This window comes from Salmo salar, chromosome ssa27 (genome assembly GCF_905237065.1).
Source record: "Salmo salar chromosome ssa27, Ssal_v3.1, whole genome shotgun sequence".
NCBI classification, from domain to species: Eukaryota; Metazoa; Chordata; class Actinopteri; order Salmoniformes; family Salmonidae; genus Salmo; species Salmo salar.
In genome coordinates, this window is record NC_059468.1 from 32,337,501 (window position 1) to 32,363,944 (window position 26,444).

General features: G+C 45.0%; 1 protein-coding gene across 1 annotated transcript in view; it reads left to right on the forward strand.

The window, feature by feature from the left end:
* LOC106588960 (gamma-aminobutyric acid type B receptor subunit 2) overlaps positions 1–26,444 on the forward strand; it is a 462,346-nt gene that overhangs the window by 277,392 nt on the left and 158,510 nt on the right. Inside the window, exons 5-7 of the mRNA XM_014178545.2 lie at positions 15,784–15,849; positions 16,628–16,816; positions 17,524–17,766. Coding sequence (XP_014034020.2) covers positions 15,784–15,849; positions 16,628–16,816; positions 17,524–17,766 — 498 coding nt within the window. The remainder of the gene's footprint in view (positions 1–15,783; positions 15,850–16,627; positions 16,817–17,523; positions 17,767–26,444) is intronic.

Here is a 26,444-nt window from a genome sequence, read left to right on the forward strand (position 1 = left end):
AGTAATGAGTGTCTCCTGTTAATCTTGATATTACTGTAGTAGCACCTGGTATGTTTCTAAGACCTTCCTGTATTCACTGGAGTAAATGAACTGGAGGTCACACATCAGATGTACTGTATGCACTAAATGGATCTCTTGCATTTTACAGCACCAAGACCAGTATTTCTTTTCCTCAATACTGGTTGACACTGGTGTGTCTTAATGAGGTTATGTCAGTAGTTCTGAGAGTTTGGACAATTACCCATAATGACCTCCTGCTGTTATTCACACGCGCGCACACACACACTAGCTGTGACCCTGTGAGCCCAAAGTGGAGCTGCAGTGGCCGATTATAGTCTTAGACAACACCGTCTAACGCCCTCACTCCCCAGGCCTCTCAGCCCTCACAACACTGTCTAAGCCCCTCACTCTCCAGGCCTCTCAGCTCTCTGATCAACTCACATCACATAAGAGCTGGCGAAGCCTCACACAGACACACTCTCTCTCTCTTTCTCTCTCTGACACGCACACACACACACACACACACAAACACACACACAGAGAAAGAGAACTATGAGCCTTTCTATAATATACATGTACTTGTGTAAAGCTGACATTTTAAACTGATCAGAGTTAAAAATGCTAATTATCCTTCGTCTCGCAATGCTTTAAAGCCCTCTCTTTGGAACGGGACGGGCGGTGACAGCGCTGACACATGATTGGATAGCTCCTCTCTCATCTCTCCATTCGGTTGCCTGTCCCGCTGTTTCCATGTAATGTGATAAGAAACGGTGGCACGTATCAGTCTGGAGCAGGAAGTGTTGCCATGGCGTCTGGTAGGATGTGTGTAGCCACCAATAGACTGTAGTTTAAATCTGCGGTAGTGATGGGATTCCTAGAGAGAGAGCAGCAGTCAGATGCTGTCCACGGTGCTGAAACAGACAACCACCGTCAGATAGGAACTGTACTGTACAGGGGTCGAAACAGACAACCACCGTCAGATAGGAACTGTACTGTACAGGGGTCGAAACAGACAACCACCGTCAGATAGGAACTGTACTGTACAGGGGTCGAAACAGACAACCACCGTCAGATAGGAACTGTACTGTACAGGGGTCGAAACAGACAACCACCGTCAGATAGGAACTGTACTGTACAGGGGTCGAAACAGACAACCACCGTCAGATAGGAACTGTACTGTACAGGGGTCGAAACAGACAACCACCGTCAGATAGGAACTGTACTGTACAGGGGTCGAAACAGACAACCACCGTCAGATAGGAACTGTACTGTACAGGGGTCGAAACAGACAACCACCGTCAGATAGGAACTGTACTGTACAGGGACTGTTTCTTTTGTGTGTCTGTGTGTCTCTTTCTTTCTCTTTATCTCCCATGCACTCTGTCTAGCCTCTTTCTTTCCTCACTCACTCGCTCTCCCTCTCAATTCAATTCAATTTCAATTGAAAGGCTTTATTGGCATGGGAAACATATGTTATGATTGCCAAAGCAAGTGAAGTCTCTCTCTCTCTCTCATATATATATATATATATCTTGCGCTGTCTCTCTTTTTCTCATATACTCTATCTCCCATCTCTCTGTCTCTCGCTCTCTTTCATACACACTTGTCTTTTTCTCTCTCCGTTTCTTTCTCTCTCTTTCTTTCCATATGTCTCTCTCAGGCGCACGCACGCACACACACACGCACACACAAAGTTAAGCTCCTCAGAATGGATTAAGAACAGAGAGGTAGCTGTCAGGAGCACACCACAGGAAACGTATGTCTCTGTGGAGAAGCTGTGGCCATGTACCAGAGGTGTATACATTAAGAACTAACCGAAAGAAAACGTGACGAAAAATAAAATGACTAACCTACACTTTTCCAATAACAAACACTCGTTTTCGTTGCAAAACATTTTGCTACAGGTTTGCTACGGTGTGCACTCATGAATACACTGACTCCAGCCATATCACAAATTCCACTAACATCTTCAATGGAATTACTTTTTTATCAACTAAAGATAATACTGACAATCAAACCAAGACTCTGTAATAACCAACACTGCTACTTCCAGCACTAATACCATTACTAGTGTGTCAGACACTTTATTGCCTGTTATGGCATAAACATTTTTGGAGCCACACGTCATTGTCCACTCTGCAACATTTTCCTACCTGTGCTTTCAAATTGATGTAGTACCTTTGGTATTCCTAAGTCCCTGAACAGCTGAGAACTGCAGTATGTGTTTCTCATAACACTGCTGCCCCGGGTTCTAACTCATCAGTATCACACCTCTTCTCATAACACTGCTGCCCCGGGTTCTAACTCATCAGTATCACACCTCTTCTCATGACACTGCTGCCCCTGGTTCTAACTCATCAGTATCACACCTCTTCTCACGATACTGCTGCCCCGGGTTCTAACTCATCAGTATCACACCTCTTCTCATAACACTGCTGCCCCGGGTTCTAACTCATCAGTATCACACCTCTTCTCACGACACTGCTGCCCCTGGTTCTAACTCATCAGTATCACACCTCTTCTCACGATACTGCTGCCCCTGGTTCTAACTCATCAGTATCACACCTCTTCTCATGACACTGCTGCCCCTGGTTCTAACTCATCAGTATCACACCTCTTCTCACGATACTGCTGCCCCGGGTTCTAACTCATCGGTATCACACCTCTTCTCACGATACTGCTGCCCCGGGTTCTAACTCATCAGCATCACACCTCTTCTCATAACACTGCTGCCCCGGGTTCTAACTCATCGGTATCACACCTCTTCTCACGATACTGCTGCCCCGGGTTCTAACTCATCGGTATCACACCTCTTCTCACAACACTGCTGCCCCGGGTTCTAACTCATCGGTATCACACCTCTTCTCACGATACTGCTGCCCCGGGTTCTAACTCATCAGCATCACACCTCTTCTCATAACACTGCTGCCCCGGGTTCTAACTCATCAGCATCACACCTCTTCTCACAACACTGCTGCCCCGGGTTCTAACTCATCAGCATCACACCTCTTCTCACAACACTGCTGCCCCGGGTTCTAACTCATCAGTATCACACCTCTTCTCACAACACTGCTGCCCCGGGTTCTAACTCATCAGTATAACATCTCTTTGTTTAGACTAATCCAGTGGTTGGATGGCAATACATCTCCTAATGTATCTGTAATACTCACGTAATGCCTTACTATAAGATCAGGGGTCTTCATCTGTCTCCTGTCCTGGAGAGCTATTGAGTGGGAAGGTTTTTGTTACAGCCCAGCACTAACACACCGGATTAAACTGGTCACGGTCCAGACTGAAAACCACATCGGTCAGTCGGTTGTTTGACACAGGTGTTTTAGTGTTGACATTAGACAATGTCCATTATTAGATCTAGTAAAGGCTCTTGCTATGGAGTAATCATCAAAGCCAGACGTGATGGTACTGTAATGGGTAGGACAGTGTCAGTCTATTAAACAGATAGACGTGCTCATGAACAGGCCTAGTGTGCCTCATACAGGCTGTGTCCCAAATGGCATCCTTTGACCATGTGCCCTGGTCAAAAGTAGTGCACTATATAGGGAATAGGGTGGCATTTGGGACACAACATCAGGTTTTAGTAAAGCCATGTAATCATGCCTAGTGTTGTGTTACACATCCTCATTGTGTTTGTAGTGTTATTACATTAACCCAAGAGTAAAGTGACTAACAGCATCGCCAGCATGGATTAATCAACTGTCTGGGAAGCTGCTGCCATTGGTTAATACATACTGTACTGTAACCACCTGACCTGAAAGTGAATAAGAATAGCCATAACAAAACTCCATCCCAGAGACCAGCAGGACCCAAACAGAACAACCTTAAAACTTTGGGCTCAAATCCAGTTAACGGGATCGATTTGACACATCCAGTGAAATGGCAGAGCGCCAAATTCAAAAGAAATTATAACAAATATTTAACTTTCATACATTCACAAGTGCAACACACCAAATTAAAACTTCTCGTTAGTCTAGCCACCGTGTCAGATTTCAAAAAGGCTTTACGGCGAAAGCAAACCATGCGATTATCTTAGGACAGCGCCCAGCATACCAACACATGAAAATCAGACTTCAACCCGCCAGGCACAACACAAAAGTAAAAAATAACAATTTAATTCATGCCTTACCTTTGTTCCAAGATGGCGTAGCAGTGCAGATGTGTTTTGTTCATCCTCTCGTGGACTTTTGTATTTTTCGTCCTTTTTTGTATATATTTCAATTTTTATTTTCAATCTCTTTTCCATTTTAACTCAATTATACCTTCCGGTAACCTGCCTCACCCAATGTGATACAGAACCGCTACAATTTTTTCTTTTTAGACTTTATAGCAAGAGCCACCTAGCCATCAGAAGCTAACCAGCTAATTTAGTTACAAGCTATTTAGTCATTGTTAGCCACTGCTAGCGGCCTTTACCTTCTGCCCAGATACCAGCCCTTTTTTTTAGCTTGGATAATACTCGCCAGCCTACCAGTATCGGACTGTCTCTCCACTACAACGCCAGATTCCTGCCGTAATCCCTGGACCATTTCTCCTGATCTTCACAGCAAGCTAGCACCCACCGAGTTACTCAGTACCGAAGCTATCCCTGAGGCCCACCTCCCGGCCTACTCAGTTATTCACCCAAACACGGCTAGAACCCACTACTCCACCGGATCCTTGCCGTAAGCTCTGGACCTTGGCACCGGATCACCACTGCTACCGAGTGGTTATAGTGGCTAACGCCCCATGCCCTGAAGCTAGCACCAGTTAGCCGTGAGCCAGGCGCATCCCCCAGCTAGCAAACTAAATTACTACATCTACAATACCTCTTTCGCCATCAGGCTTGGATCCTTTGTCGACACGGTGCCCCGCCGCACCATCACGACTGGTCTGCCGACAAATACTCCATCCGCTGTGCCTCCAACCGGCCTCCGTCGGACGTCGGAGCAGACGCTTCTACTAGCCCCGAGCTACTAACTTTAAGCGCCGTGTCGCCCGCGTGCTAGCATGGTAGCGACTACTCTGCGGCCTCCCTGTTCCATCTACCGCTGCCCCCTGGACCCTATGATCACTTGGCTACATAGCTGATGCCTGCTGAACTGTCCATTAATCACGGTACTCCATTCTGTTTATTATTTGTTTATCTGTCGGCCCCAGCCGTGAACTCAGGCTGTGTGTGTAGTTAACCACCCTGCATGTCCCCAGGCACCCTCATTTGTTGACTTCTGTGATCGAAAAAGCCTTGATTTCATGCATGTCAACATCAGAAGCCTCCTCCCTAAGTTCGTTTTACTCACTGCTTTAGCACACCCGCCAACCCTGATGTCCTTGCCGTGTCTGAATCCTGGCTTAGGAAGGCCACCAAAAATTCTGAGATTTCCATACCCAACTACAAGATTTTTCGTCAAGATAGAACTGCCAAAGGGGGAGGAGTTTCAATCTACTGCAGAGATAGCCTGCAAAGTTCTGTCATACTTTCCAGGTCTATACCCAAACAATTCGAACTTCTAATTTTAAAAATTAATCTCTCCAGAAATAAGTCTCTCACTGTTGCCGCCTGCTATCGACCCCCCTCCGCTCCCAGCTGTGCCCTGGACACCATTTGTGAATTGATCACCCCCCATCTAGCCTCAGAGTTTGTTCTGTTAGGTGACCTAAACTGGGATATGCTTAACACCCCGGCAGTCCTACAATTTAAGCTAGATGCCCTCAATCTCACACAAATCATCAAGGAACCCACCAGGTACAACCCCAAATCCGTAAACATGGGCACCCTCATAGACATTTTCCTGACCAACTTGCCCTCCACATACACCTCCGCTGTTTTCAATCAGGATCTCAGCGATCACTGCCTCATTGCCTGTATCCGCTATGGGTCCGCGGTCAAATGACCACCCCTCATCACTGTCAAACGCTCCCTAAAACACTTCTGTGAGCAGGCCTTTCTAATCGACCTGGCCCGGGTATCCTGGAAGGATATTGACCTCATCCCGTTAGTCGAGGATGCCTGGTCATTCTTTAAAAGTAATTTCCTCACCATGTTAGATAAGCATGCCCCGTTCAGAAAATGCAGAACTAAGAACAGATATAGCCCTTGGTTCACTCCAGACCTGACTGCCCTTGACCAGCACAAAAACATCCTCTGGCGGACTGCAATAGCATCGAATAGTCCCCGTGATATGCAACTGTTCAGAGAAGTCAGGAACCAATACACGCAGTCAGTCAGGAAAGCAAAGGCTAGCTTTTTCAAGCAGAAATTTGCATCCTGTAGCTCTAACTCCAAAAAGTTTTGGGACACTGTAAAGTCCATGGAGAACAAGAGCACCTCCTCCCAGCTGCCCACTGCACTGAGGCTAGGTAACCCGGTCACCACCAATAAATCCATGATAATCGAAAATTTCAATAAGCATTTCTCAACGGCTGGCCATGCCTTCCTCCTGGCTACTCCAACCCCGGCCAACAGCTCCCCCCCCCCCCGCAGCTACTCGCCCAAGCCTCCCAGCTTCTCCTTCACCCAAATCCAGAGAGCAGATGTTCTGAAAGAGTTGCAAAACCTGGACCCGTACAAATCAGCTGGGTTAGACAATCTGGACCTTCTCTTTCTAAAACTATCCGCTGCCATTGTTGCAACCCCTATTACCAGTCTGTTCAACCTCTCTATCTTATCGTCCGAGATCCCTAAAGATTGTAAAGCTGCCGCGGTCATCCCCCTCTTCAAAGGGGGTGACACCCTAGACCCAAACTGTTACAGACCTATTTCCATCCTGCCCTGCCTATCCAACGTCTTCGAAAGCCAAGTTAATAAACAGATCACTGACCATTTCGAATCCCACCGTACCTTCTCCGCTGTGCAATCCGGTTTCCGAGCCGGTCACGGGTGCACCTCAGCCACGCTCAAGGTACTAAATTATATCTTAACCGCCATCGATAAAAGACAGTACTGTGCAGCCGTCTTCATCGACCTGGCCAAGGCTTTTGACTCTGTCAATCACCGTATTCTTATCGGAAGACTCAATAGCCTTGGTTTTTCTAACGACTGCCTCGCCTGGTTCACCAACTACTTTGCAGACAGAGTTCAGTGTGTCAAATCGGAGGGCATGTTGTCCGGAGCTATGGCAGTCTCTATGGGGGTACCACAGTGTTCAATTCTCGGGCCGACTCTTTTCTCTGTATATATCAATGATGTCACTCTTGCTGCAGGCGATTCCCTGATCCACCTCTACGACACCATTCTGTATACTTCTGGCCCTTCCTTGGACACTGTGCTAACTAAACTCCAAACAAGCTTCAATGCCATACAACACTCCTTCCGTGGCCTCCAACTGCTCTTAAAACACTAGTAAAACCAAATGCATGCTTTTCAACCGTTCGCTGCCCACACCCGCCCGCCCGACTAGCATCACCACCCTGGACAGTTACGACCTAGAATATGTGGACCACTACAAATACCTAGGTGTCTGGCTAGACTGTAAACTCTCCTTCCAGACTCATATTAAACATCTCCAATCCAAAATCAAATCTAGAATCGGCTTTCTATTTCGCAACAAAGCCTCCTTCACTCACGCCGCCAAACTTACCCTAGTAAAACTGACTATCCTACCGATCCTCGACTTCGGCAATGTCATTTTCAAAATAGCTTCCAATTCTCTACTCAGCAAACTGGATGCAGTCTATCACAGTGCCATCTGTTTTGTTACCAAATCACCTTATACCACCCACCACTGCGACCTGTATGCACTAGTCGGCTGGCCCTCGCTACATATTCGTCGCCAGACCCACTGGCTCCAGGTCATCTATAAGTCTATGCTAGGTAAAGCTCCACCTTATCTTAGTTCACTGGTCACGATAACAACACTCACCTGTAGCACACGTTCCAGCAGGTATATCTCACTGATCATCCCCAAAGCCAACACCTCATTTGGCCGCCTTTCATTCCAGTTCTCTGCTGCCAGTGACTGGAACGAATTGCAAAAATCGCTGAAGTTGGAGACTTTTATTTCCCTCACCAACTTTAAACATCAGCTATCTCAGCAGCTAACCGATCGCTGCAGCTGTACATAGTCCATCTGTACATTGCCCACCCTATCTACCTACCTCATCCCCTTACTGTTTTTATTTTATTTACTTTTCTGCTCTTTTGCACACCTGTATCTCTTCATGCACATCATCATATGCTCATTTATCACTCCAGTGTTAATCTGCTAAATTGTAATTATTTGCTCCTATGGCCTATTTATTGCCTACCTCCTCATGCCTTTTGCACACACTGTATATAGACTTTCTTTTTTCTACTGTATCATTGACTTGTTTATTGTGTTATAGGCTTGTTTGTTTACTCCATGTGTAACTCTGTGTTGTTGTCTGTGTCACACTGCTTTGCTTTATCTTGGCCAGGTCACAGTTGTAAATGAGAATCTTGTTCTCAACTTGCCTACCTGGTTAAATAAAGGTGAAATAAAAAATAAAATAATTACATTTGTTGGCACTCCAATATGTCCCATAAACATCACAAATGGTCCTTTTGTTCGATTAATTCCGTCATTATATCTCCAAAATGTCCATTTATTTGGCGCGTTTGATTCAGAAAAACACCGGTTCCAACTCGCCCAGCATGACTACAAAATATCTAATAAGTTACCTGTAAACGATGTGCAAACATTTGAAACAACTTTCCTAATACAACTTTAGGTATTTTTTTACGTAAATAATTGATAAAATTTAAGACGGGATAAACGGTGTTCAATACCGGATAAAAACAACGTGAAGTGCGTGACCTGGAGCACGCATCAAAACATTAGAGTGCACTAGGCTGGACCCTTGTTCTGAACTGCCATACTTCTTCATTTCTCTAAAGAAAAACATCAACCAATTTCTAAAGACTGATGACATCCAGTGGAAGCGATAGGAACTGCAAGCAAGTGCCTTATAAATCTAGATACACATTGAACGCCCATTGAAAACACTGTCACCTCAAAAAAAAAATCCTGGATGGTTTGTCCTCGGGGTTTCACCTGCCAAATAAGTTCTGTTATACTCACAGACATACTTTTAACAGTTTTAGTAACTTTAGGGTGTTTTCTATCCAAATCTACCAATTATATGCATATCCTAGCTTCTGGGCCTGAGTAGCAGGCAGTTTACTTTGGGCACGTTTTTCACCCGGATGTCAAAATACTGCCCCCTAGCCCAAAGAAGTTTTAAAGCAGCTACATGCAACAGTTCCACCTGCAACAGGTGCCACATGTCAATTAGAGACCAGTAGTTCAAATTTAGAATTCTCACAATAAAACTCTGGTTCCAGGGCAGAGGATGGTGGATATTACCAGGTCTCTCTGGGTCGGTATTGTCCATATTCAGTTCCCTCACAGCTGGAGACATTTGAGTTTAAGTACCTTCCTCCAGGGAACAGGGGCACCATTCAGGCCTGGGAGGAACAGAGCCCTATTAGAGCCAGGTTCAAGCCGAGCCAAGAGGCTCTGAAAATGACAAGTGTCTGCAAAGCAGAGTGGTCCACACAGAACCCCCAACTACTCTGCTTACTCCCAGCATGCACTCTGGCTCTGAGTACGGTCCACCATGGCATTGTAGGTATTGTGGGGAAAAGTGGCCTTTTGATTGGGGTTTCTGTAGCGATAAGAGAAAGCAGGTGGCAACTGTGGACCACACGCCATGCCGGGTTGTACGGATGGAAAATCACCCATGGAGGTACTATAGAGGTATAGAGGGCTGTTACGGCTAATAAACCTATACAATTTGTGGTTACAGCCTTGGCATTTCAAGACCCTTTTCATTTTGTAAGGCATTGGGTGTGTGTTTTACTTGGACCCATAAACAACCTAGAATTACATGACCAAAAATACAGAAGTGGTTGATTTTTCATCGCATTTTATTTCCCGTTGGAATTATGTCCTGAGTGTGTTACGCATAGCGTGTTTATTGGATCTAAAACATACTGATATGTAGCATTATAATCCTATTTAGTTCATCCAACACCCTGAGGCCATTGGAGCTGTGATGACAGAGGCTGGTGACTCCCCACTGATAAATGGATATGTGACATATGTAGAGTGTCTCAGCCTGGCTTGAGTAACGGTCTATTGAACTTAAATAATTATTCAGTATAAAGGGTCAGATCCAAGGCGCAGAGAGACACAGCTGGTGTGTTGGCAGAGTGAATGGCAGAACTTGTATTAGTCACTAGTCAGAGGACACACAAGCTAAGATAATGCATTTGTATCGTTAACAATCTACAGTGCCTTCAGAAAGTATTCACACCCCTTTACTTTTTACACATTTCGTTGTGTAACAAAGTGGGATTCAAATGGATTAAATTGTCTTTTTTTTTCAACAATCTACCCAAACGACCCTGTAATGTCCAAGTGTGAAGAAAATTGTCTATATATTTTTTTTTACATTTATGGTACATAAAACACTAATATACTGTATCTTGATTAGAAAAGTATTCAACCTCCTGAGTCAATACATGTTAGAATCACCTTTGGTAGCGATTACACCCACCCACAACCGCAGGGCTCTCCAGAGGGTGGTGCGGTCTGCAAAACTACCTGCCCTCCAGGACACCTACAGCACCCGTTGTCACAGGAAGACCAAAAAGGTCATCAAGCACAACAACCACCCGAGCCACTGCCTGTTCACACCGCTATCATCCAGAAGGCGAGGGCAGTACAGGTACATCAAAGCTAGGACCGAGAGATTGAAAAACAGCTTCTATCTCAAGGCCATCAGACTGCTAAACAGCCATCACTAACTCGGAGAGGCAGAGCCTACATACAGAGTTGAAATCATTGGCCACTTTAAAAAATAGATCACTAGTCACTTTAATAATGCCACTTTAATAATGTTTACATATTTTGCATTACTCATCCCCAAATGTATATACTGTATTTTATACCATCTATTGCATCTTGCCTCTGCCGCTCGGTCATTGCTCATCCATATATTTATATGTATATATTCTTATTCCATTCCTTTACTTAGATTTGTGGGTATAAGGTAGTTGTTGTGGAATTGTTAGATTACTTGTTAGATATTACTGCACTGTCGGAACTAAAAGCACAAGCATTTCGCTACACTCGCATTAACATCTGCTAACCATGTGTATGAGACCAAGTAACATTTGATTTGATTTGATTTACAGCTGTCTTTTGCACACCTGGATTGTACAATATTTGCCCTCTGTCAAGTTGATTGTTGATCACTGCTAGACAGTCATTTTCAAGTCTTGCCATAGATTTTCAAGTGAATTGTAGTCAAAACTTTAACTTGGTCAAAACTTTATCTTGAACATTCAATGTCGTCTTGATAAGTATCTTCAGTGTATATTTGGCCTTGTGTTTTAGGTTAATGTCCTGCTGTTAATTATCTCCTATCACAGCTCTCTAACTTTTTTAAAGTCACCATTGGCGTCATGGTGAAATCCCTGAGTGGTTTTCTTCCTCTCTGGCAACTGAGTTAGGAAAGGGGCCAGTATCTTTGTAGTGACTCGGTGTATTGATACACAAAACAAAGTGTAATTAATAACTGCACCATGCTCAAAGGGATATTCAATGTCTATTTTTATTTTCTTTCTACCCATGTACAAATAGGTGTCCTTCTATGCAAACCTTTGGGAAACCTCCCTGGTCCCTGATTGAAAATGTGCTTCAAATTCAATGCTTGACTGAGGGACCTTAGAGATAATTGTATGTGTGGGATACAGAGATGAGGTAGTCATTAAACAATCATGTTAAACACCATTATTGCAACTTAGTATGTGAATTGTTAAGCAAATGTAGGCTTGCCACAACAAAGGGGTTGAATACTTATTGACATTTCAGCTTTTCATTTTGTATTAATTTGTAAACATTTCTAAAAACATAATTCCACTTTGACATTATTGGGTATTGTGCGTAGATCAGGGACACAAAATCTAAATGTAATACATTAAATAAAATGTAATCTGTAACACAACAAAATGCGCAAAAAGTCAAGGGGTGTGAATACTTTCTGAAGGCACTGTATGTTTCCAAAATGGCCCATTTTTCTCGTTTACATCACACGAAATGATGGCCTTCTAAAAAGAGTGAAAAGTTTACAGTTGAAGTTAGGTAATTTTACTGATGACAAAATAATGTATGTTGTGAAATATATATATATATATGTATACTACCATTCAAAAGTTAGAAATGTCCTTGTTTTTGAAAGAAAAGCAATTTTTTAACATCAAATTGATCAGAAATACAGTGTAGATGTTGTTAATGTTGTAACTGACTATTGTAGCTGGAAAGGGCAGATTTTTTATGGAATATCTACATAGGTGTACAGAGCCCGATTATCAGCAACCATCACTCCTGTGTTCCAATTGCACGTTGGGTTAGCTAATCCAAGTTTATCATTTTAAAAGGCAAATTGATCATTAGAAAACCCTTTTGCAATTATGTTAGCATAGCTGAAAACTGTTGTTCTGATTAAAGAAGCAATACAATTGGCCTTCTTTAGACTAGTTGAGTATCTGGAACATCAGTATTTGTGGGTTCGATTACAGGCTCAAAATGGCCAGAAGCAAAGAACTTTCTTCTGAAACTCGTCAGTCTATTCTTGTTCTGAGAAATGAAGGCTATTCCATGCGAGAAATTGCCAAGAAACTGAAGATCTCGTACAACACTGTGTACTGTACTACTCCCTTAACAGAACATTGCAAACTGGCTCTAACCAGAATAGAATGAGGAGTGGGAGGCCCTGATGCACAACTGAGCAAGAGGACAAGTACATTAGAGTGTCTAGTTTGAGTAACAGACGCCTCACAAGTCTTCAACTGGCAGCCTCATTAAATAGTACCTGCAAAACACCAGTCTCAACATCAACAGTGAAGATGCGACTCCGGGATGCTGGCCTTCTAGGCAGAGTTCCTCTGTCCAGTTATTTTGCCCATCATAATCTTTTCTTTTAATTGGCCAGTCTGAGATATGGCTTTATCGTTGCAACTCTGCCTAGAAGGCCAGCATCCCGGAGTTGCCTCTTCACTGTTGACGTGCTTTTTAATGGTGTAAGGGGAAATTATATATCGGAAATGGCAAAGGACTGTTCACCCATACTGTGGTTTTAGCTGGATAGAAATACTGTTGAAGTCGGAAATTTACATACACTTAGGTTGGAGTCATTAAAACTCGTTTTTCAACCACTCCACAAATTTCTTCTTAACAAACTATAGTTTTGGCAAGTCGGTTAGGAATTCTACTTTGTGCATGACACAAGTCATTTTTCCAACAATTGTTTACAGTCAGATTATTTCACTTATAATTCACTGTATCACAATTCCAGTGGGCCAGAAGTTTACATACAATAAGTTGACTGTGCCTTTAAACAGCTTGGAAAATTCCAGAAAATGATGTCATGGCTTTAGAAGCTTCTGATAGGCTAATTGACATAATTTTAGTCAATTTGAGGTCTACCTGTGGACAAATTTCAAGGCCTACCTTTAAACTCAGTGCCTCTTTGCTTGACATCATGGGAAAATCCAAAGAAATCAGCCAAGACTTCAGAAAGAAAATTGTAGACCTCCACACGTCTGCTTCATCCTTGCGAGCAATTTCGAAACGCCTGAAGGTACCACGTTCATCTGTACAAACAATAGTACGCAAGTATAAACACCATGGGACAACGCAGCCGTCATACCACTCAGGAAGGAGACGCGTTCTGTCTCCTAGAGATGAACGTACTTTGGTGCGAAAAGTGCAAATCAATCCCAGAACAGCAGCAAAGGACCTTGTGAAGATGCTGGAGGAAACAGGTACAAAAGTATCTATATCCACAGTAAAACGAGTCCTATATTGACATAACCTGAAAGGCCGCTCAGCAAGGAAGAAGCCACTGCTCCAAAACCGCCATAAAAAAAGCCAGGCTACGGTTTGCAACTGCACATGGGGACAAAGATCGTACTTTTTGGAGAAATGTCTTCTGGTCTGACGAAACAACAATTGAACTGTTTGGCCATCATGACCATCGTTATATTTGTAGGAAAAAGGGGGATGCTTGCAAGCAGAAGAACACCATCCCAACCGTGATGCACGGGGGTGGCAGCATCATGTTGTGGGGGTGCTTTGCTGCAGGAGGGACTGATGCACTTCACAAAATAGATGTCATCATGAGGATGGACGATTATGTGGATATATTGAAGCAACATCTCAAGACATCAGTCAGGAAGTTAAAGCTTGGTCGCAAATGGGTCTTCCAAATGGACAATAACCCCAAGGATACTTCCAAAGTTGTGGCAAAATGGCTTAAGGACAACAAAGTCAAGGTATTGGAGTGGCCATCACAAAGCTCTGACCTCAAACCTATAGAACATTTGTGTGCAGAACTGAAATAACGTGTGCGAGCAAGGAGGCCTACAAACCTGACTCAGTTACACCAGCTCTGTCAGGAGGAATGGGCCAAAATTCACCCAACTTATTGTGGGAAGCTTGTGGAAGGCTACCCGAAACATTTGACCCAAGTTAAACAATTTAAAGGCAATGCTACCAAATACTAATTGAGTGTATGTAAACTTCTGACCCACTGGGAATGTGATAAAAAAAAGAAAAGCTGAAATAAATAATTCTCTCTACTATTATTCAGACATTTCACATTCTTAAAATAAAGTGGTGATCCTAACTGACCTAAAACAGACCTTTTCTAGACTTGATACATGTGTTACTACCTTAGTGTACATCCTAAATGGCACCCTGTTCCCTACATAGTGCACTTCTTTTGATAGGGCCAATAGGGGATAGGGAGAAGGGTACCAGTTGTGTTTTGATAGACATGCACATTCCCGCATTCGAGTCAAGCATCACTCCTACCCCTTTCTTTCCTGTATCAAGATTTAATCACATGGTTTTTGTGTGATTGTATGGGTTGGGGAGGTCTATGCAGTTCACCACCAACGCAGAGTGGTGACAGACAGATTGCTCTTGTCAGAGGCAGAGACGGGAACCTCAGACTTCAATCCCCGCTACTCAAAGCTCCTGCAACTTTGAGGAGGTGGTGAACTATTTACTGACTCAATCATGCTAGCATGTGCTCTCAATTCCATGTAGATCTCTCCTCCCTGGCCCTGTGGATACAATTCTCTCCGCTTACACTGATGGCTGTGTTGTTATGGATTGACACTTTGTGGCTTGATATTGCAGCCTCTGCCCTATAGCTAACAAAGAAACACCAAGTGTTTATCCAAGTGTATATCCCAAATGGCCATTTGGGACTTAGCCCAGCACCTATATCTACACCATCAGACCAGTTCCCTGTAGTCCTTACACTGATTAGGTGGCAATTACACTGATATCAACATTTGAAGTGCTGATATCACCGTTTATTTGAATGTGATAAAACGATCATATATATATATATATATATATATATATATATATATATATATATACCTGTAGTATATATATACCTATATATATATAGTAATATAATACTATATAATAATATAATATATGTCATTTAGCAGCATATGGGTGGTCCCGGGAATTTAACCCAATATCCTGGCATTACAAGCTTCATGCTCTACCAACTGAGCTACAGAGAACCACAATTCTCGCACTAGGACAGCTGTTACATTTGTTTAGGAATTGTTAATGTGGTGATATTTGCATAGCACATCTCATACTGCACAGTACAGAGTCTTCAGACAGAGCCTAGAATATGTATGTTATGCAAAGTGCACTATTGTGATGTGATTGCTGCTAATGATTAGCTGCTTGTAGCGGAAGGCTAACCCTTTTGTCTGTTATGCCATCTCTTTAGGATAATGACGTAAGGATCATTATCGGACAGTTTGATGAGAACCTGGCCTCCAAAGTATTCTGCTGTGTGAGTATTGTTTGTATATATACACACACACACACACACACACACCCATCAAGTTGTCGAGCACATGGGTGAGGCAGATGTTTCCCATGTATGGTATTATAACCATAACTATCATTATGAGTGTCAGTAAAATCTGAAATCCTATTCATATTGACATTAATGACTGATATCTTAGTGACCAGTGTCTTACAGAACATCATACCACTGACATGACTGTCTCAGTGACCAGTGTCTTACAGAACATCATACCACTGACATGACTGTCTCAGTGACCAGTGTCTTACAGAACATCATACCACTGACATGACTGTCTCAGTGACCAGTGTCTTACAGAACATCATACCACTGACATGACTGTCTCAGTGACCAGTGTCTTACAGAACATCATACCACTGACATGACTGTCTCAGTGACCAGTGTCTTACAGAACATCATACCACTGACATGACTGTCTCAGTGACCAGTGTCTTACAGAACATCATACCACTGACATGACTGTCTCAGTGACCAGTGTCTTACAGAACTTCATACCACTGACATGACTGTCTGTAATGATTAACAATGTGTCTAAGACAGATTACAATGTCAATGCAGACTGTTGTTTGACATAGAATAGGTACAAGGTGGGTGCTTGTGTGTTTGTGGGTGCACGTGCGCCCCGTGTATGTACGGTAGTGTGTGTGTGTGTGTGTGTAGTTGTTTGCATACACTGTATGTGGTGTGTGTTTGTACGGACACACCTGTATGTGTGTGTACTAACCAAACATCCTTCCCCCAGGCGTACAACCTGAACATGTATGGTAGTAAGTACCAGTGGATCATACCAGGCTGGTACCAGGGCAACTGGTGGGAGCAGGCCAACTCCACCAACTGCACCACCAGGAAGTTGCTGACCGCTATGGAGGGATACATCGCTGTGGACTTTGAACCGCTCAGCGCCAAACAGGTCAAGGGGATCTCTGGAAGGGTGAGTGTTCCTGATAAGCATTTTGATACACAGTATAGTGTATAACTGTTTTGAACCTGCGCGGTGAGGACTATTTACAAAGTATTACCTCAACTCACACATATGCTATAGAGATCACAGTTGGTTTGCTTTGGAGCATGAGCGACATCAATACAGATTGGATCCTACAGATGTAGGATCAACATTTTTGAGCCAGTTTACTACGGCAGGAAAAATAATCCTGCAGCAACAGGAAATGTGAATTACTATGTGAATTATAATTAATGGACATTTTTGTAGTGATTGATACATTTTTCGTAAAATCAAGTCTGAAATTTCAAATTGGAAATTACAAACTTCAGAAGGCCTTTTTAAACCTCAAATACACTACAAGTATTTCATTTTCTGGGTGATCAAATTATGATCCTACTGTATATGACCATAATTATTATAACTATCCCTGCAGCTTCCTAGGTCCTGCATTTAGGGCGGTGATGGCTATTGTGGATGAAGTGCTTGTACCTGTTGCTTCTTAGCCAAAGGAGTCATTGTCCTGTATAGTGGATAGAAGAAAAGCATTATATCTAAGGATGTGTCCCAATGCCACATTATTCCCTATTCCCCCCATAGGGCTCTGGTGAAAAGTAATGCACTATGTTGGGAATAGAGTGGCATTTGGGAGGCAACCTAAAAAGCGTTTATTGTCCCCTCTCTCTCCCTACATTCAGACACCTAAAGAGTACGAGAGGGAGTACAGTAAAGAGCTGCAGCAGAAAGGGGTGGAGCCCTCGAAGTACCACGGCTTCGCCTACGACGGGATCTGGGTGATAGCTAAGACCCTGACCCGCGTCATGGACTTACTGCAGCATAAGGAGAGGCAGGACATGTACCACAACTTCACCGTGGACGACCGGGAGGTGGGCAGGCTGGTGCTGGACGTCATGAACGAAACCAACTTCTATGGTGTCACGGTGAGTCAATGGGCTTTCCCTGATATAAGGAAAAGGGCTAGCATCCTGTCCAGAGGGTATACCTGATCATCAAGCTGCCTCACGTTACAGAAACAGGAGATAGACTAGTGTCCTGTCCAGAGGGTATACCTGATCATCAAGCTGCCTCACGTTACAGAAACAGGAGATAGACTAGTGTCCTGTCCAGAGGGTATACCTGATCATCAAGCTGCCTCACGTTACAGAAACAGGAGATAGACTAGTGTCCTGTCCAGAGGGTATACCTAATCATCAAGCTGCCTCACGTTACAGAAACAGGAGATAGACTAGTGTCCTGTCCAGAGGGTATACCTGATCATCAAGCTGCCTCACGTTACAGAAACAGGAGATAGACTAGTGTCCTGTCCAGAGGGTATACCTGATCATCAAGCTGCCTCACGTTACAGAAACAGGAGACGGACTAGTGTCCTGTCCAGAAGGTATACATGATCATCAAGCTGCCTCACGTTACAGAAACAGGAGACGGACTAGTGTCCTGTCCAGAGGGTATACATGATCATCAAGCTGCCTCACGTTACAGAAACAGGAGGCCGACTAGTGTCCTGTCCAGAGGGTATACCTGATCATCAAGCTGCCTCACGTTACAGAAACAGGAGATAGACTAGTGTCCTGTCCAGAGGGTATACCTGATCATCAAGCTGCCTCACGTTACAGAAACAGGAGATAGACTAGTGTCCTGTCCAGAGGGTATACCTGATCATCAAGCTGCCTCACGTTACAGAAACAGGAGATAGACTAGTGTCCTGTCCAGAGGGTATACCTGATCATCAAGCTGCCTCACGTTACAGAAACAGGAGACGGACTAGTGTCCTGTCCAGAAGGTATACATGATCATCAAGCTGCCTCACGTTACAGAAACAGGAGACGGACTAGTGTCCTGTCCAGAGGGTATACATGATCATCAAGCTGCCTCACGTTACAGAAACAGGAGGCCGACTAGTGTCCTGTCCAGAGGGTATACCTGATCATCAAGCTGCCTCACGTTACAGAAACAGGAGATAGACTAGTGTCCTGTCCAGAGGGTATACCTGATCATCAAGCTGTCTCACGTTACAGAAACAGGAGGCCGACTAGTGTCCTGTCCAGAGGGTATACCTGATCATCAAGCTGCCTCACGTTACAGAAACAGGAGACGGACTAGTGTCCTGTCCAGAGGGTATACCTGATCATCAAGCTGCCTCACGTTACAGAAACAGGAGATAGACTAGTGTCCTGTCCAGAGGGTATACATGATCATCAAGCTGCCTCACGTTACAGAAACAGGAGACGGACTAGTGTCCTGTCCAGAGGGTATACATGATCATCAAGCTGCCTCACGTTACAGAAACAGGAGGCCGACTAGTGTCCTGTCCAGAGGGTATACCTGATCATCAAGCTGCCTCACGTTACAGAAACAGGAGATAGACTAGTGTCCTGTCCAGAGGGTATACCTGATCATCAAGCTGCCTCACGTTACAGAAACAGGAGATAGACTAGTGTCCTGTCCAGAAGGTATACATGATCATCAAGCTGCCTCACGTTACAGAAACAGGAGGCCGACTAGTGTCCTGTCCAGAGGGTATACATGATCATCAAGCTGCCTCACGTTACAGAAACAGGAGATAGACTAGTGTCCTGTCCAGAGGGTATACCTGATCATCAAGCTGCCTCACGTTACAGAAACAGGAGACGGATTAGTGTCCTGTCCAGAGGGTATACATGATCATCAAGCTGCCTCACGTTACAGAAACAGGAGATAGACTAGTGTCCTGTCCAGAGGGTATACATGATCATCAAGCTGCCTCACGTTACAGAAACAGGAGGCCGACTAGTGTCCTGTCCAGAGGGTATACATGATCATCAAGCTGCCTCACGTTACAGAAACAGGAGATAGACTAGTGTCCTGTCCAGAGGGTATACCTGATCATCAAGCTGTCCCACGTTACAGAAACAGGAGGCCGACTAGTGTCCTGTCCAGAGGGTATACATGATCATCAAGCTGCCTCACGTTACAGAAACAGGAGACGGACTAGTGTCCTGTCCAGAGGGTATACCTGATCATCAAGCTGTCTCACGTTACAGAAACAGGAGGCCGACTAGTGTCCTGTCCAGAGGGTATACATGATCATCAAGCTGCCTCACGTTACAGAAACAGGAGACGGACTAGTGTCCTGTCCAGAGGGTATACCTGATCTTCAAGCTGCCTCACGTTACAGAAACAGGAGACGGACTAGTGTCCTGTCCAGAAGGTATACATGATCATCAAGCTGCCTCACGTTACAGAAACAGGAGACGGACTAGTGTCCTGTCCAGAGGGTATACCTGATCTTCAAGCTGCCTCACGTTACAGAAACAGAAACTAGACTCCTGCTATACTGTATATGGGCCATTCTGGCTGGAACAAGGCTTGCTTTGACATGAGCAAGGGTAATGGTGATTCGTCAGGGAACATTATCAATATTATAACGAACAACAATATATAGAGGACAGGTTTTTAGCAAAAGTCAAGCTTTGTCATGACTGTGATTATGTCTACTTTTCTATTCTATATTGACTCTCTCTACAGTATATATTTAATACATCATTCTTTCTACAATAAAACAGTTACATCAGGTGTCAAATTGTGTTTATCTGAAGGAGGCTCAGACCTTCAAGTCTCTCGAGGTCAGAGGCAAGCCTTCAGTATTGAGGTCAGCCGTGTTATAGAGGGCCCAGCGTGAAACGACCTCTACAGTAACCAGGACTATGGAGTCCAACCTGGCCAGACCTTTCAGCAACAGCCGGGCCCTCCCCACTCCCACTGTGCCCCATCCTGATTCAATGACACACTAACACAAACAAATGTGTGCACACACAGTCATGTTCTCAAGCACACACAGAGTGATGTACACATATGCACATGTGCACATACAAGACACATAGACACACACAAACGCAAACACACACACACACACACACACCCACACCCACACACACACACACACACACACACACACACACACACACACACACACACACACACACACACACACACACACACACACACACACACACACACACACTCTGATTCAACTCTGGAGAGCTGCTAGGCCAGGCACCAGCCACATTAATGTATATGAATACAGTAAAGAACTGTCAAAGGGGCACATAAAGCAGACCTTTTTAATTATAGTTCATTTTAGAAACCGTTACCAACCTAATACAGAATATTGGTGGTTGGGCTGTCCCTATTGGTGGTTGGGCTGTCCCTATTGGTGGTTGGGCTGTCCCTATTGGTGGTTGGGCTGTCCCTATTGGTGGTTGAGCTTTCCCTATTGGTGGTTGAGCTTTCCCTATTGGTGGTTGGGCTGTCCCTATTGGTGGTTGAGCTTTCCCTATTGGTGGTTGAGCTTTCCCTATTGGTGGTTGAGCTTTCCCTATTGGTGGTTGAGCTTTCCCTATTGGTGGTTGGGCTGTTCCTTTTGGTGGTTAGGGCTGTCACTATGACAATCCCAGTGTTCTTATTGGCTATGCTCGTTACAAGCAACTTGCTTTTCCCAACATGCAACCAAGCTCTACTGTGAGCGTGCCACTTCACATGGAATTGTGACGATACATTTCCTCAGGCCCAAACCACATTAAAGGCCATTTCATCATGATTAGTGGCTCTAAACCAAGAACATTATGGAGAAATGAGGCCTCCATCAGACCACGGATCAGTCTGACTAGCAAATACTTATCGAAGACAATTAGAGAGAGAAGACGTGTGTGTGTGTGTGTGTGTGTGTGTGTGTGTGTGTGTGTGTGTGTGTGTGTGTGTGTGTGTGTGTGTGTGTGTGTGTGTGTGTGTGTGTGTGTGTGTGTGTGTGTGTGTGTGATATGGCTGCTGGCTGAGGATGTGAAGAGATGGCCAGAGATCAGAGAGAGAGGAGGGGAGGAAGAAGAAGAGTGATGTGGTAGATAGAGGAATAGAGAGAGGAGAAACAGAGAGCGGGAAGAAAGGAATAGAGATGCAGAAAGAAAGAGTGAGAGCAAGAGGAAACCGAAAGAGAGAACAGGAAAACAGCAAGGGAGAAAGAGGAATAGTGAAGGAGAGATGGCTGAAGAGGTAGAGAGGGAAAGAGGGAGAGATGGTGTCGTAACCAGTATTGAGAGTGGAGAAAAGGTTGATCTCCCTTGGGGCATTACAGTACACCATACTCTCTCTCCCCTCCAGTTCCCTCAGCCTCTCTGGGGTGAAGTGGGCTGCCAGTGGGTCTGTCTCTGGAGGCTACTGGAGGACAGTGGCAGGGAGGGAGACATGGATAGTCCAGATAGCCTCATCTCCCCGGGGTCCTTCTGCCAGGGTCGCTGCCTGAGCTGTGTGCGTGTGTGTGCGTGTGCGCGTGTGCGCGTGTGTGTGTGTGTGTGTGTGTGTGTGTGTGTTTGGGCCTGTGTGTGTGTGTGTGTTTGGGCCTGTGTTTGTGCCTGTGTGTGTGTATTTGTGTGTGAGCGTGTGTGTCTCCAAGGGGATAACATACAGCAGCACTATTACCATCTATTCAGAAAGCAACACAGAAAGCAACACTATTGCATAATATGATTTACAATTGTGTTCATTTGAGCAGAAAATACCCCAGTAATGGTATTGAAAAATGATTTATCACATTTGCTCCAGGTCTATAGGAAATATTTTTCAAATGCTCTATTTAGGAGAATGCTCTGCAGTAATTTATAATTAATTTCAGTTATGATTTATTACTTATTTTGTATTCAGGATGTTTGATCCATCTGATAACTAACTGTACATGACATGAGACGATAAAAAAGCTTGATGCGGTTTATACATTCTGTACAGTCTGCCCAGAACCAGCCATGCATTACAGTAATAACAGAGATATAAGGTCCGTTCCAAATGGCAGACTATTACCTATGTAGTGAGCTACTTTTGACTAGAGCACTGCACTATGTAGTGAATAGGCTGCCATTTTAGACATACACATAACCTGTCAGGATAATTAACCTCTTTACTGTGCCTTTATAGAGCATCAGAGTATAGGTGCGTATTTCTATTAGAGGAGAAGGAGAATCATGGGGAACACACACACACCACACACACCATACCCCATCGTGGCTCTGCGTTTCCACACACACACCACACACACACCACACACACCACACACACCACACACACCATACCCCATCGTGGCTCTGTGTTTCCACACACACACCACACACACACCACACACACACCACACACACCATACCCCATCGTGGCTCTGCGTTTCCACACACACACCACACACACACCACACACACCACACACACCATACCCCATCGTGGCTCTGTGTTTCCACACACACACCACACACACACCACACACACACCACACACACCATACCCCATCGTGGCTCTGCGTTTCCACACACACACCACACACACCACACACACACCACACACACCATACCCCATCGTGGCTCTGCGTTTCCACACACACACCACACACACACCACACACACACCATACCCCATCGTGGCTCTGCGTTTCACACACACACCACACACACCACACACACACACCATACCCCATCGTGGCTCTGCGTTTCCACACACACACCACACACACACCACACACACATCATACCCCATCGTGGCTCTGCGTTTCCACACATACACCACACACACACACCATACACACACCATACACACACACACACCACACCCCATCGTGGCTCTGCGTTTCCACACACACACCACACACACACACCACACACACACCATACACACACACACCACACCCCATCGTGGATCTGCGTTTCCACACACACACCACACACACACCACACCCCATCGTGGCTCTGCGTTTCCACACACACACACGTCACCCGTGTACTAGACCCGCTGCCTAAACATCCCCAGTGTGAACCACAACACATGACACTAACACACCAGTCAGTCTAATGTGCTCTCTGGGTGCTGCCTGCTATTGATCTAGTCTAGTGGCAGAACAATAGAGGAAGTGAAACATTAGCTCAGAGAAGCCTCCAGGGCTTGGCCGGGGCTGTTAGCAGCACTGTGAACATGTACAGTGGAATTCATCCTCTTCATGTATGGCCTGGAGGGGAGAGGAGACGGAGGAGACAGAGGAGATAGGGGAGACAGAGGAGACAAAGGAGACAGGGGCTCTTGTCTATCCAGACAGTAGTGCGTCTCAAAAGGCACCCTATTCCCTATGTAGTGCAATATACTTTCTACCAGGACCCGTAGGCCAGTGTATTGGTCTTAGTGCCTCCTGTCTAATGGATGGTAACACAGCCTGAGGGCAGATAGTCCTTACATGAGGACACAGAGAGGTGTGTGTGTGTGTGTGTGTGTGTGTGTGTGTGTGTGTGTGTGTGTGTGTGTGTGTGTGTGTGTGTGTGTGTGTGTGTGTGTGTGTGTGTGTGTGTGTGTGTGTGTGTGTGTGTGTGTGTGTGTGTGTGTGTGTCAGGTTGCTGCTTTCTGTCTCCAGACCTCCAGGGAACTCCCTCTATTCACACCTGCAGCCCACAACCAGAGACTCTCTCTGGGGCAAACATCCTGCTTTCTTCCCTTCCTCCCTTTTCTCACCTCCAGAAACAAAGTAGCAAAGTGATACCGCCATCTCACCTCCTCAAACACAGTTATACTGCCCTCATCAACAAGGGCAGGCTGGGTCTGTGAATCCCAGAGAGGGCTGTTAGTCTGGGTCAACTCACACTGGCTCCCTCCCTGCTCCAGCTGAACCAGAGCTCCAGGAGCTGGAGAACAATGTAAGAGGGACATTTTGTTTCTCCTTTTATGTATCTGCCATTAGTGAGATATGAATATCAAGGCCCTCCAGATTAGAAATACAACATCCGGTATTGATTGTGCATACTGATACACTGCTCAAAAAAATAAAGGGAACACTTAAACAACACAATGTAACTCCAAGTCAATCACACTTCTGTGAAATCAAACTGTCCACTTAGGAAGCAACACTGATTGACAATAAATTTCACATGCTGTTGTGCAAATGGAATAGACAACAGGTGGAAATTATAGGCAATTAGCAAGACACCCCCAATAAAGGAGTGGTTCTGCAGGTGGGGACCACAGACCACTTCTCAGTTCCTATGCTTCCTGGCTGATGTTTTGGTCACTTTTGAATGCTGGCGGTGCTTTCACTCTAGTGGTAGCATGAGACTAAGTCTACAACCCACACAAGTGGCTCAGGTAGTGCAGCTCATCCTGGATGGCACATCAATGTGAGCTGTGGCAAGAAGGTTTGCTGTGTCTGTCAGCGTAGTGTCCAGAGCATGGAGGCGCTACCAGGAGACAGCCCAGTACATCAGGAGACGTGGAGGAGGCCGTAGGAGGGCAACAACCCAGCAGCAGAAACAGACTCCATGAGGGTGGTATGAGGGCCCGACGTCCACAGGTGGGGGTTGTGCTTACAGCCCAACACCGTGCAGGACGTTTGGCATTTGCCTGAGAACACCAAGATTGGCAAATTCGCCACTGGCGCCCTGTGCTCTTCACAGATGAAAGCAGGTTCACACTGAGCACGTGACAGACGTGACAGAGTCTGGAGACGCCGTGGAGAACGTTCTGCTGCCTGCAACGTTCTCCAGCATGACCGGTTTGGCGGTGGGTCAGTCATGGTGTGGGGTGGCATTTCTTTGGGGGGCCGCACAGCCCTCCATGTGCTCGCCAGAGGTAGCCTGACTGCCATTAGGTACCGAGATGAGATCCTCAGACCCCTTGTGAGACCATATGCTGGTGCGGTTGGCCCTGGGTTCCTCCTAATGCAAGACAATGCTAGACCTCATGTGGCTGGAGTGTGTCAGCAGTTCCTGAAGAGGAAGGCATTGATGCTATGGACTGGCCCGCCCGCTCCCCAGACCTGAATCCAATTGAGCACATCTGGGACATCATGTCTCGCTCCATCCACCAACGCCACGTTGCACCACAGACTGTCCAGGAGTTGGCGGATGCTTTAGTCCAGGTCTGGGAGGAGATCCCTCAGGAGACCATCCGCCACCTCATCAGGAGCATGCCCAGGCGTTGTAGGGAGGTCATACAGGCACGTGGAGGCCACACACACTACTGAGCCTCATTTTGACTTGTTTTAAGAACATTACATCAAAGTTGGATCAGCCTGTAGTGTGGTTTTCCACTTTAATTTTGAGTGTGACTCCAAATCCAGACCTCCATGGGTTGATAATTTGGATTTCCATTGATTATTTTTGTGTGATTTTGTTGTCAGCACATTCAACTATGTAAAGAAAAAAGTATTTAATAAGATTATTTCTTTCATTCAGATCTAGGATGTGTTGTTTAAGTGTTCCCTTTATTTTTTTGAGCAGTATATTTTTACACATATTTATTTAATTTTGTGGGGTATTTTTTTTTTCACCCTGTATTTAGACAGGGAATTAGTCAGTGGACAGAGGCAGTTGGAAGTAACAGACAAAAGGGTTGGATCAGGGATTGAACCCTGGTCTCTGGTGGAGAGAGGAGCCAGGAGCATTGACACTAGACCACATGCTCTGCAAACATTTCACACATATTTCTACACTTTTTACAGTTTCTTAAGTGCACTACACAACCACACACTTACGTAACCAGGGGCCAATGTCTCAGACTCAGGAATGTCAGCGATCGCTCAATATGACTTCCGGCAGCAAAACACAGTGAACC